Source organism: Gossypium arboreum, chromosome 3 (genome assembly GCF_025698485.1).
Source record: "Gossypium arboreum isolate Shixiya-1 chromosome 3, ASM2569848v2, whole genome shotgun sequence".
Taxonomy (NCBI): domain Eukaryota; kingdom Viridiplantae; phylum Streptophyta; class Magnoliopsida; order Malvales; family Malvaceae; genus Gossypium; species Gossypium arboreum.
The window spans coordinates 78,428,073-78,441,531 of NC_069072.1; the positions used below are offsets into that span (position 1 = coordinate 78,428,073).

The 13,459-nt window shown below is 32.2% G+C and overlaps 1 protein-coding gene across 4 annotated transcripts; it reads right to left on the minus strand.

The window, feature by feature from the left end:
• Positions 1–445: 445 nt before the first annotated feature.
• On the minus strand, positions 446–12,052 carry LOC108464944 (uncharacterized). 4 transcript variants are annotated; one of them, XM_017765224.2, is made up of 8 exons: positions 11,702–12,052; positions 10,655–10,807; positions 10,280–10,373; positions 10,016–10,098; positions 7,178–7,331; positions 6,549–6,743; positions 1,470–1,533; positions 446–698 (listed from the first exon to the last, which is right to left on the minus strand). In XM_017765224.2, exons 1-7 carry the CDS (start codon positions 11,834–11,836, stop codon positions 1,496–1,498), a joined length of 852 nt encoding a protein of 283 aa, XP_017620713.1. In that variant the 5' UTR covers positions 11,837–12,052; the 3' UTR covers positions 446–698; positions 1,470–1,495. The 4 variants fall into 4 exon arrangements, with proteins under 4 accessions (XP_017620713.1, XP_052881720.1, XP_017620714.1 ...); XM_053025760.1 differs by having other exon boundaries at positions 1,470–1,554; XM_017765225.2 differs by lacking the exon at positions 1,470–1,533.
• Between the last annotated feature and the right edge of the window lie 1,407 nt (positions 12,053–13,459).

A 13,459-nucleotide genomic window follows, 5' to 3' on the forward strand; every position in this document is an offset into this window, starting at 1 on the left:
CGTGTTTCTGGCTCGTGTCCTTCACACGACCATGACACGCCCGTGTCCTAGGCCGTGTTGGACATTCTGTTTCTGACGTCAACAATCCTTAAAGGCTACACGGCCAAGGCACACGCCCTTGTGTTAGGCCCGTGCCCTTCACATGGCTGAGACACACGGCCGTGTCTCTGCCCATGTGTTTACTACCATGCATATTGACTTACAATTCTTACATGCAGAGGACACACGACCATATCACACGCCCATGTGGTGAACCATGTGTCACACATGGCCTAGACACACGCTTGTGTGCCTACCCGTATGGACAAAATAAGGCTATTTACCAAGCCTTTTTGTCACCCTTACTTATGTAACCTGCACAAAAATCACTCTATACTAACATAAGGGCACATCACATAGCCAAAATAACCACAATGGACAACATTTCATTTATGCAATTTACTCATCCATGAAAATATCATCTTCTATTTATATATCAAAATGAGTATTGACCATCATCTATGACCTTATACAAAATGAGTATCATATTCATCATATGAGCCAACACATTATGGCTAACTAACAAAACAATAAATAAATACTCGAGTCCCTATACATGCCAGAAAACAAAACAATAAAACTAGCTATACCAAGGTCTTGAGTGATAGTGTAATCGAAGCCTTTGATGTCACTAGATCCCCGATGCTAGCTTGGCAGCACTATAAGGAAAGAAAAAGAAATAAGGGTAAGCGTGGGAGCTTAGTAAGTACATATATGCAAATAAGGTGTAATTATAAGAAAATCATATTCATCCAACGGTAGCTTGTCACGCTTAAAAGATATAAATCACTTAAAGTCTCTATCTTACTCTTCTTTTCATTCATGTATACTTAATACACCTAGTTCTTTACTTAGGTCCTAACCATGAATTTGATATACATACCTCATCAAAGTATTCACCAACTAAATCTTCGGGTTACCCGTTAAACTCTCGAAATACATATGAATACGCAAAGAATTTGCGTCTAAATGTCACATAAGAAATCAAGGCTACCTCGTGCTATGAAATGCTTACATTTGAGCTACTCACGGGCCTTTTTATCAAGTTAGGACCCGGACCCCATAGATATCAAGTAACGTATGCTCATTGAGCCACTCACGGGTCTGTACACAAAGTCAGTACCCGGACCCACGTTGCCCATAACATTTATCTCATGAACTCAGACTCAACTTATAAGTTCAGGCCACATAATTTTCATAACATGCCTCTTTGTATCCTATGCCATGTCTAAGGTTCAACGGGGCTTCATATCTAATTGTATAGCATCGCATTTGCTCACATTGTAATTTACTTGCATAACATGTCATTTAAACATTCATGGCAACAATTAAAATTTAGATACATAACAAATTTAAGCTAATTACACATGTATATTATTAAAATATACCAAAGTAAGCTTCAATAACACATTATTTACATATGTACTTACCTCGATACAAAATGATAAAGACCAGCTTAATCCTCGTAAACTTTGTTCTTACCCCGATCAAGACCTGAATCACGTTTCTCTTGATCTAAATTATTAAAATTCATTTATTTCATCAGCATATCAATTTAGAAGCCCAAAAGTTCATAATTGGGTAAAATGACTATTTTGCTCCTAGTCTTTTATAAAATGACCATTTTACCCCTATGCTCGGAAATTATTTTTTATCGAATTTATTCATATTATAAGCCTAGCTGATTTCTTTTTATACTAGAAGCAATCCAAAATTTCCATTATTTCTCACGTTTATTTACAAATTTCCAACTTATGCAAAATAGTCCCTATTAGGGTTTTCATGAAAAATCCCTTCATAAAAGTTGTTTATTACACATCTAATACTCATATTCTTCCATAAAATTTCAAGAAACTACACATATGCTTTCATGGAAAAACCCTAAGCTCTCAACCATTTTGCAAAATAATCCCTTTCATAGAAAGCTTATGTTACGAGGAGTCCAAAAATACAAAAATCATAAAAAATGACCTTATAAATGACTTACTTGTAAGAGATGTTAATGGTTGATATTTTGAGCTCTCAAACCCCCTTTTGAAGATGAAAATCAGTTGAAGAAGAAGAAATAAAAAGATGAAGCCTTTTTTGTTTTATTTTATTTAAAACTAGTCAAAATTGGTGACCAAAACACCACCTAATTTTGACTTTCCCATCAATTTGTCCCCTCTATGGCTGGCCACCCTATTCTATAAGAGTCTAATTGCTCTTTAAGGCCCCCAATTTGGGTTCTTTAGCTAATTGACACTCTTATCTAACAAAATAGGACTTTTGCACTTTAAACAATTTAGTCCTTTTTCACAATTAGGCAAGCAATCGCTAAAATTAATTCACCAAAATTTTCATGTACTTATCTAATCCTGCTACAATATATAAAATGATATTTAGAATAATTCCCTCGACTCGGTTTAGTGGTTCCGAAATCACTATTCCGACTAGCCACAAAATCGGGCTGTTACACGCCAACATAACATAATTTAGACATTCCATTTTCATATCAACCGCATACCTAAAGTTCAGAGTTAGTTTCATATTAGATGTTTTCGTTTCATTCATATACATTCTTTCCTTATACTTCCCATTTCAAAATCATTCAGTATCATTATTAATTGTGTTATGCCAGTCCGGTTTGCAATATATATATCTGCCCTACCAGAAGCTACACAACATGTTTCCTTTAACTCCATTTTCGTAGATCAATTCATATTAGATCATTCATTTCAGAAGCATATGGTAGTGGCTTAACATGAAAATGGTCCATACATCTTATCCTAGACATACAGAACTCAAACTAATAACTTTGGACAGACAACCACTGTTTACAAACATATACACTAATCATCCTTTACAGAGTAAGAATACTTACCTTAAAATACTATAAAGTAAAGATAATCACAACACATGGAAGTAAGAAAGAACTCACTAAAAATATAACAAAGTCTATAAAGTAGGTTCTTTGCCTTTGTCACTCGAACCTTCAGTAGCTTCTTGAGCTAAAAATAAGGGTATTCAAACATATCATATTACTGTTTCATCAAATCTAAACATGCATGTACGAATCATTAACACTTAACCCAAAACTAGAAAGTTTCCTTCCTTACACTCCAGTTTGACACTTATGCATGCATAATCGAAAACACGTAAATAGTATTAAAAAATAACCTAGGGTTCATCAATAATTACTGGAGAGCTATGTAAAACTTATAAGTTGGCTGACTACAGCGAACCTAACTACAGGTAGGTTTCCTAGACTTTGGTTTTAAGAAAATGTAAATAAGATCAAGCAAGAAGATGAAAACAAAGAAAATGTAAAGATTTTTGGTGAAGGCATTGCTATCTTTATATACCTAAGCACGAAGACAAGGTTTAGAAAATTTTGATAATTTCACTAACCCTCTTGATTCTTGTGATTAAGCGCGCTTATAAAAAATTAAAGTTTTTCATCTACAGTAGCTTAGCTCCATTCTAACTAAGTCTTAGTTTAACTAACTAAATTTCCTTATTTAATAATAAACAAATCCATTCAATTGTAAACCAAGCAATTCGCCAAAGCATTTGGGTGGCATACTCTTAAAGAAAGAGTCCATCAAACTTCAAATCTTCGCCAACATAGAGAATACGCCAAGTGTCACATACAAAGAATTCTATACTTAATCAAAACAAACAATTCACTTACGCATCTCAACACTTAATTCACCTAAACACTCTAAATAGTAATCAGGCAGCGAGACTTCGTCGGGCAAACTATTACATTATTAAAGTAAATGAAAGTAATGCATGCCTAAAGTCTAGTGTATTTAAAGGTTCCAAAGATAAAAATCCTCACAAAATGAGAGGAGAAAGCATTCAAGATGATCATATAGTGGAGGTGGGAGCTCTTGAAGAGACCCACAATATAACTTATTATAAAACTCAAAAAAAGATTCAAGTACATGGAGGTGAAAATGAAAATGACAAAAATAAAGAGATCTCGATGAGTTATCAATGCAAGAAAATATGAAACCAAAATGAAGAAATTGTCGACAACGTTCTTACTTAAAATGTTGCTATTGAAATAACAAAAGAAAATAAGGATCCTGAGCATAAATCTATTGAAGAATGTAAAAACAGAAAAGATTGCTGGATTGGAAAGACATAATTCAACATAATTGAATTCACTTGCTAAACGTGAGGTTTTTAGACCTGTAACCCAAACACCTAGAGATGTAAAGCCAATAGGAAATGAGTATTTGTACGAAAACGAAATAAGGAAAACGAAGTCTTAAGATATAAAACACAACTTGTATACAAAGATGTTTGCAAAGGTCCAACATTGATTATTAAGAGACATATTCTCTCATGGTGAATGTAATCAAACTTAGACATCTTATTAGTCTGACAGAATGTAATACGTCTAGTGGATGTTGTTACATCCTATTTGTATGGCTCATTTCATAGTAAAATTTATATGAAAATTCATGAAGGATCTAAAATCCTAGAAAGATATAGAGTTCCCCAAGAAAATTGCTTGATCAGACAAAAAAAATAATTATATGGATTAAAATAATATGGACGTATGTGGTATAATCATCTTAGTATTTGTTGAAAACATGTTATAAAAATTATTCAATTTGTCCATATGTTTTTATAAGAAAAATGTTTGGATCAAATTTTATAATATTGTTGTTCATTTTGACGATTTAAGTATTATTGATATTCTCAAAGAGCTTCAAAATACATTAAATTGTTTTTCAAAAAAAAAAAAAGATAAAAGATCATGGAAAAACAAAGTTTTGTCTCAGCTTGTAGATCGAGCAGTTAAAGTATGAAATTTATGTTCATCAGATAACTTATACAATAAAAAATCTTTAAAAAATTTTACATGAATAAAGCATGTTCATTGAGTACCCCAAAGATCATAAGACGACTAATGTTTTGTGAAGTAGAGTGGAAACAAAATTGAAAGGATGAAAAATTCAAGAGATAGAAAACCAAATTGATGGAAAATATATATTTTCTTTCCATAGGTGTGCTTGGTAGAAGAAAAGGAAAAATAGAAAGAAAACTAGGGTGCGAGAAAATATTCTCTATTTTTATTTTCATTTTCAAAAGTAATTTTCATTTTCTATTTTTGCAAATTTAAAAATATGTTTAGTAAATGAAAATAAAATTTTGTTTTCAATAATAAAGATAATGAAAATGTGTTTGATATGTAATTTTAAAATAGAAATGAAATAATAATTAAATAATTAAACAAAAGTATAATTTACTAAAATGTGTCACAATAGTAAAATAAAATATAATTAAATAAAAAAGTTTAAATGTTATAAAAACAAAAATTGCTTTTTCAAACAACGGTAAAATAATACATAAAATGAAACTTAACAAAATCCCTTATCTAATGAAAGCAATGAAAACATGTTTTTTATTCTCTAATTTTAACATATTTTTATTTTCATTTTTCAAAAATTATTTTCAAAAGTTTTAATCTAAACATGTTTTCTTCACTATTTTTCATTTTCCATGGTCATTATTTTTAAATTTATCCATTACTTGGTAGAATAAAAATAAAAGAAAAAGAAAAAATAAAATATTTAAAAATACATAATTTTAAACTACTATACTCATCTATCTTATTTTCACTCCTATCATTATTCTAAATTTAAAAGTTAATTTTATACATTGAAATAAAAATAATCACCTCACTTATTTTTTCCTCCTATTTTTCTTCTTAACTAAGCACAGTCAAAATTTATTTTCTTTCCACTTTTCCACTCCCTCCCATTTTTCTATTTTTCCACCCAACCAAACACACCCTAAATAAATATGAATAAAGACCCATTTCACGAAAACAATCTCTTAAAACTGGAGTATTATATCCAAGTGTCATAAGGACATCAATGTACCTTGCAAACATTACACGACTTGACATAACATTCGATGTGAATTTGTTAACAAGATTTAGGTCTTCTCCTATATAGACATTTGAATGAAATTAAACATATATTTAGATACCTTAAAGGAAACATTGGAATGAAATTATTTTATTCTAAGTGAATCAATATATCTATTAATTGAGATTAGTTGTTACTTCTTCAAATCATGCAAAAATAATTGTAATACATAAGACAAGCCGAGAGTGTATTTGGGAAAAAATATATAAATTATCTTATATAAAGATAATGCAATAAATATAGCTCAATTGAACTGTATGTAAAAAGGGTCATGTAAAAATTCAACAAATTCATTTCAGTGATAATTTGCTGAACAAAACATTTGAAAGTATTCAAAGGTATCGATTACGTGATCTTGTCATTAAAGGGCACGTAATCAATGTTTTGTCTCACTAAATTTTCTTGGGTGTTAAAGTTCCATTATCAAGTTGCCTCTATTCTGAAATTAACTTCTCCACGTACATATTTTGATCCTTTGTTTTTTATTTTTGGCTATATTCAAATAAAAACTTTATAATCTCAAAATGAAATTCGTAAATCACCAAGGAATTTCCTGACCATCCCAAGCAAAAAACTTACCATTATCCCGTTGTTTTGCGTTGTTAATAATGTTTAAGAGCTTTTGCACGGAGAACTCTTTGGCGAAAAGCTTTTCCGCAGGAACATTTCTTTGGAATGGCCTCGATAGATCAGTATCCACCGTGCCTGGGTGCAAAAGAATGCATGCAATTGGGTCTTTCTTCCTTTCAAATTCAACCGAAATAGTTTTTGTCACTGCATGCGATCAAGTCAAATAACAAATGACATAATACACAAGTTCAATAAAATTATATTTGTCTAAAAGTGTATCATTGTAGATATGTGACACAAGGAGTTCACAACCTATATTGCTTGGATTCTTCATTTGAAGTATTCACCTTCCACATTCATGTCTAACACATGGATATGGGGATATAAACTCCAAAAATCCTCCAAGTACATGTGAAACCTTAGAAATGTCTAATCATGCCATGTCTGACACGTACTCGTACTCAAGTCCAAGTAACATAGTTCACACCACTATCACTTCATAGTGTGAAACGAGACGAGGAGAAAAAGTGTATACAACTGAAAACAATAGATAATGAAAACATTTTTCCCTATAGTTTATCTATATTTTCGTTGTTGAAAACTATGATCCTACAGACTTAAAGGGAAGAAAATCATACATTGATTAAGTGCAGCCTTTGAAGAGCGATAACTATGCCAGCCCCCTAGACGATTGTCACCAATGGAACTGACTCTGGCACTTATGTTTGCCACAACTGCAACATCCCTGTCAGTGCCAAGCAGTCCTCCAACTTTCAGAAGAGGCCACATATGCTGTCAGCAATATCACAAACAAGGATATCTAATATATTGTTAGCCAACTCCCATCAGGACCAAAAGACAATGAGGAACTCCAATTCAAGCATAATATTCAAAAATAGGATTCCAATAATGTGTAGCCATTGCAACATAATGCATATTGCATTTGAAAACACTTTCGCAAGGGCTCACTTAAATAAAATATTTTAACAAAAATGGTGATGCACAGACTCTCCTCATCATAGCGGCAAACAATCTATTATTGGGGAGAAAGATTGAAGAATGGGCAAAGAAAGATGCGAAGATATTATCTTCTTGGTGGAATTCTATGAAATCACAAAGGGTATACCATAATGCTCAAGATGGATGTAGAGGTACCATACAAGCACACACTACTGAATGGGAAATCCAAACCAGGATATGTATTGAGACTTACATGGTAGACTTCGACATAGCTAATGCGAGGACAGGTACTGATTTTAATTTACTCCACCTAGTTCCTTTTCTAATGTTGGTGACCAGAAGACAATGACTTTATCAGCATATGAGAATTCCAACAACCAAAGTCTACCAAAATTTGTAGTCTCCTGCCTATTTATATTAGAACATTAAGGCTCCGTTTGGCAACCAGGAAAACATTTTCCGGAAAATGTTTTCCTGGTTTTACGTTGTTTGGTAACCTGAAAACATTTTTAGGAACACGGGTAAAATTGCATGCTTTTTATGTAAAATGTCTTACAGATTTTTTTCCTGTAAGACATTTTCCAAACTCAGTGCACCGTTCATCTTCCTTCTTCTTCTCATCCAAGTAACTTTTCTCCTTCTTCTTCTTCTATTCTCCCTAAGCTCTCACTCTCTCGAACATTTCAATACAAAGAATCGAATTTATTATATTTCTTTTCACTTTTACCCACTTACCCCATCTCTGCGATTGGCAATATGCCATTGTTTATGTTAATGAAAATTATCAGATTTCATTCAATCTTATGCTCCATTCTTCCTTTGCCTTCTAAAAATTCTAAGTTCTGTTCTCCATTCTTGACAGTAGCTAAAAGCTTGAACTTCAAGCATTTTTCCTTCATATTTTACCCGGGTATAATACGTTGCTGCTGGTGCTCTGTTTGAAATTCTTACTTTACCCGGTTAAAGTGTGTTGAAACTCCAACAACTGTTTTATAATAATTGAGTATTATTATATATTTAAAATGATTTATAAATAAATCATTGCAATACATGTAAAAACAATTTAAAATATAAATTTATTAATATATATATATATATATATATATAAAGTAAACTCAATCAAACAAAGAAAAGATAATAAATTCTCAAATATATAAATTTTTATTAAAACAGCTTTTCAGGAAAATATTTTCAGGAAATCTGCCAAACAACAGAAAATATTTTACACAGATCCATCCAAACACCAGAAAAGTAAATCATTTTCTAGAAATCATTTTCCAAGAAATTATTTTTCAGAAATCATTTTACGAAAAACATTTTACCTGCAAACAAACGGAGCCTAAGTAGCACAAATGACTAAGACAGCCATTAACCTAAACACTTAACACAATCTTAATACCTTGTATATCCTTAAATTTTCAATATAGATCAATAGATCACGTAGCACTTCTAAAAGAATTTGACAGAAATGAGAAAACTGGTTATAGAAACAAACTAATTACACCAAAAGCCTTTTGACATTACAATTGAGAAACATATCAATATTTTGCTCGGAGGGGCTCCTTCATCTATCTATAAAGCCCATCTTTCTCTCCAAATTCTTTGAATCTCCAAACTTCAACTTCCCCTTTCTATTTCTAACACAACTATTCTCCATGTAAAGGAAAAAAGAAACAGAATCTTATAGAAGTTCCAAACTTGAAGCCTTAAATTGTTCGTGACTGCAACACCTTCGTCTACTAAATAACAAATAGAAGAAATAAAATAACCAATACATCTTAAATCCTTTAATCCATAAAACAAAGAACTCAATTAATAAAAATCTAGCATAAACTGGTTTGATGCGTGATACGATACTTAAGTTACACATTCCTATCATGCAGGTATCACCAAATATCAAGAGCATATACCTTTTCGATGGATCAACCCAAGCTGGAAAAAAAACGAAAATTTGAATACATGGTTCTAATTATATGAGATTTTTTGAGAAAGAAACCACAACAAAAGAAATGAGACTCCGTCTTTAGTTTTGCTTATGTTATAGCCAAGACCGTTCCATTTGCCTACAATAAGCTAAGGTGACTGCTAGATCAGAATTACTGTCTAGTTTTTCTTTCTTTTTTCCTTTTTTTAATGAAAAATGGTGACATTTTAGACAAGATGCAAAGTTCATATCAGTTGTTACAAACTGAAGCTAGAATTAAGAATGAAATTAGTGACTAGTTCTTTTTTTTTGGCCAAACATTAGTGACAGCAGATAAATGTTACCCCACAAAATATGTTTAATAAAATGACGACCATGACAATTCTGCCAAATGAAAAATCTAGCATTTTTATCATTATCAACAACAATGCTAACAGAATGTACTTTGACTGCAAATAGCTTCCTTAATCAGAAGAAGTCTGGGGCTATTATAGAACATGCAGGGTCATTTGAAAGTTAAAAGTTTAAAGAAAATTCTTCCAGAATTTTTATTTTATATTTTTTAAAGAAACTTAAATCAAAGTCAGCATACCTTGATAACTAAAATAGGACCCACAGCATTAACCTCATAAGCAAGCATCATGGATGACTTCTGTACTTTGCTCAGTGTAGTTTCTGCAGCAAAATCAAGGGAGTTCAGTCATCTGCCTATGCAGCAAATTGAAACATGAGAGGAAGAAGAACAGGGGAAAAGAGTGTAGGGGCAGAGCTCAAGTTCCTCTTTTAGTACAGATGCAAGACATTGATGATGTTAAAGCCTCAAAAACTTTCTTAAAGTAATGGCAGAAAGTTAAACCTGGTTGCAGAACACTGGGTATTGAAAGAATGCCTGATGCATTAATGAGAAGGTTAAGAGAGCCATATCTTTCTGTTATGGACCTTGCTGACTCCTGCAGCGCAATGTGCCAATGTTCAGTCTCATTTTTGACATATTTGATACTATGCTACACGGACTCTTCATTTTTCCTAAAGTAGCCGTATCGAACACTGTGTTCGACACGTATTCAAACATGTGTATAGGGATGCTCCAAATTTATGGAAAAACCAAGAAAAAAAAAAATTAAACATACCCGTATAGAAACATACTTGTATCCAACGCTAAGTCCGGGTAACATAGATTTGATATGTAAGACAACAAATAAAATGGAAGAAACAGAATCAGATAATGAACCTCTATAGTACTTTCAACAGTCACATCCAATGGTAAGACATTAAGGCGTTCAGCAAACTGATTTTTTAATTCAAGAAGCGCTGTTGCCTTAGTAGGATTACGACACGTGGCAATAACATGCCCTTTTCCATTCTTTTCCAGCAGTTGTTTAACCTGAATCGACAAGTGCACGTTTCAAAATCAATTTGCCTCTTCGAATTAAAATATGTGCAAATTAAGCAATAACGAAAACTAGTCCCTTCTCTTCATAACCAATTATTCTACTGCAGCTGCTTAAAAAGTTCGAAGCAAATCATGCAAGTCAGTAAGTAAAACTACGAGTTATATAGCCATTCAACAAGAAAAGAAAAAAGAAATGGTGTCACTGGGACATGAAGCTGAGCCTGGTAATTGGGTCACTAGAACATGCCTAAAGTAAATAGAATGATAAGGTTATGTTTGACAATGATGATTGAAGTATTTAAGTAATCCGTGTACTATGATCAATAGTGCAATTTAGTCCTTACACAATAGAACTGAGTAACTTAATTTGATATTGATAGAAACAAGTAAAATTGGTTAATAGAAATTGTGTAAATGCTGCCATATACTTTTGGAATCTGAGAGCATATGTTGTTTAATAGTAGAAAATATTTTGCTGCTACAAGTCTGCATAATAAAATTTCAAAAGTCCATTTCAGCATTTTATTTGTTCGCACTAATATTAAAAATAGAAGGATATAATTACTAGTTGTAAATATAAGGACTAAACTGCACTTTTAACTATAATGCGGTGACAGCCTAGATACTTTAACAAACAATGACGCTTGATAAGAAATTAGACTAAATAGTTTCAATTGAAATTTTGCTACAAAGGGAACAATCTAGTTATATCAAAAAAAAATCTTGTACATGCAATTGCATTTTTTTACCAAAACCCAGTATTAAATAATATAACGTAACATGGGGGAGAGAATCAAAATAAACAACGAAGAGAATGTACAAGAATTAGATAAACAAAAAGAAGGGGGAATTCTTATTAATCCTAAAATGAGAATCAGGGCTTACAAATTCGAGACCAATTCCTCGAGAAGCTCCTTGAACCATTGAAACCCCACCTTCCCATTTCTGAGCAGAAGCAAATGATTGGAGTCTCATGGTAATCGCCATTAATTGTGGGTGGTTGTGAAGGAAAAACCTCATCGTTTTTTCGTTAACTAACACCCCAAAGTGACAAGGCAAGCAAAGGAGAGGGATATTGCAATTTCAAGTTTCATTTAACAATCATAAAACTCTCATCTCACTGGTTTTCCCAGAGTTTTAGTGTCGGCAGGGTGAGTCGGTGGGTGCTACGCTTTCCACGTCCTTTGCATATACTCTAGTGGTTTCATTTCCAAAAAAAATTGTTTATCCATTGGTTTATTTTTTTCAATATTTTGAAAAAAAATTAATTAAATAAATTTTAAAATTTTATTCTATCCATCAATTTATTATAATATCAAAATTAATTAATTTAAAATTAATTTAATTTGAAAAGTTGAAAAGTTGAAAATTTTTATTTAATGTTTTCAACCTTTAATAAAATTAACTTAGATAATTCATATTTAATAAATTTTATGAAATTTAATTTTTATTATATAATTTTAAATTGTTCGTGCTAAGCTAAAACAAAAAAATTATTATAATTAATTATTTGTTCTTTCTTTAGGTAAAGAAGTGATGTTAAAATAAAAATGAAAAATATTTTGAAATATTTTGAAATATTTTTAAGTTTTTTGAAAAAGGCAAAAAAATTAAAATAAACACACAAACAAATATAACAGCAAGAAAAATAAGACATATAATATTATGTGCACCCCCACACTTAGACTACACATTGTCCCCAATGTGTCTCAAGAAAAAGATAGGAAGTTACTGGACTTCTTAGAATGGAGCATTAGACTAGCTCGTTGAAGCTTGAACTGTTGTGTAGCCTTTCAAGGTAATTTGCTACACATAAGACACACAAACAAAGAAAAACAAAAACAACCAAACAAAATATGAAAAATAAAATAACAAGAAACAAATCCAAAAAAGTGTTTAATAATTTACATGCCGCATAAAAAATGAAAATAAATGTTAAAACATATAACTAATATCGAGCGTCTTCGGGATCCTCACTCGGTCCCGCAATTCCTTTACCCTTGCCCCTCACGGTTGGCTTTGCGGAAGGCATTTCAAGTTGGCTACTTGGCTTACAGATGACGGGTCCCTCTGTGGGTTGCTGTACAGACGTAAAAGCTCTCTCGAAGTTTTCGTAATAGGATGAACATTGCCATCCTCCGTGGCCTCGTCATCCTCTTCTTCTTCTTCGAATGCGTCTTCATACTCCTCCCAGGTTATACTGCTCTCCAATGAATTGTTTGATCGTTCGTACCATTCTAAACTTTGTGCCTATTGGCTTGCCATGAAAGTGTATATGAATGGTTTCATGGTCTCTAAGATTCTTATGTTATAGCGCACATCTCTTCCCAACCTATGTTCCCATCGCGTAGGCTCATCATTGGTCTTCTTGTTGGTGCTTTTCTTTTTCACCATTGGAGGTACTTCCATTTTATGTTTGCGTCACTGGTTCTATTCCTATATTTTCTTCATGTGCAATTCCTGGAAATGGTGAGCAGGGTATCTCCAATAATACTCGTAGTTGGACAATGAAAATTTTCAGTGGTTCCCATCACCACTCCAGCTTGATAACACAAGTTAATGATTAGATGGAGAAAATAAATTTAGACCTTTATGCTCGATATACATTTTTTGATCTCCTTGTTGATCCACCTCCCAAGGGTA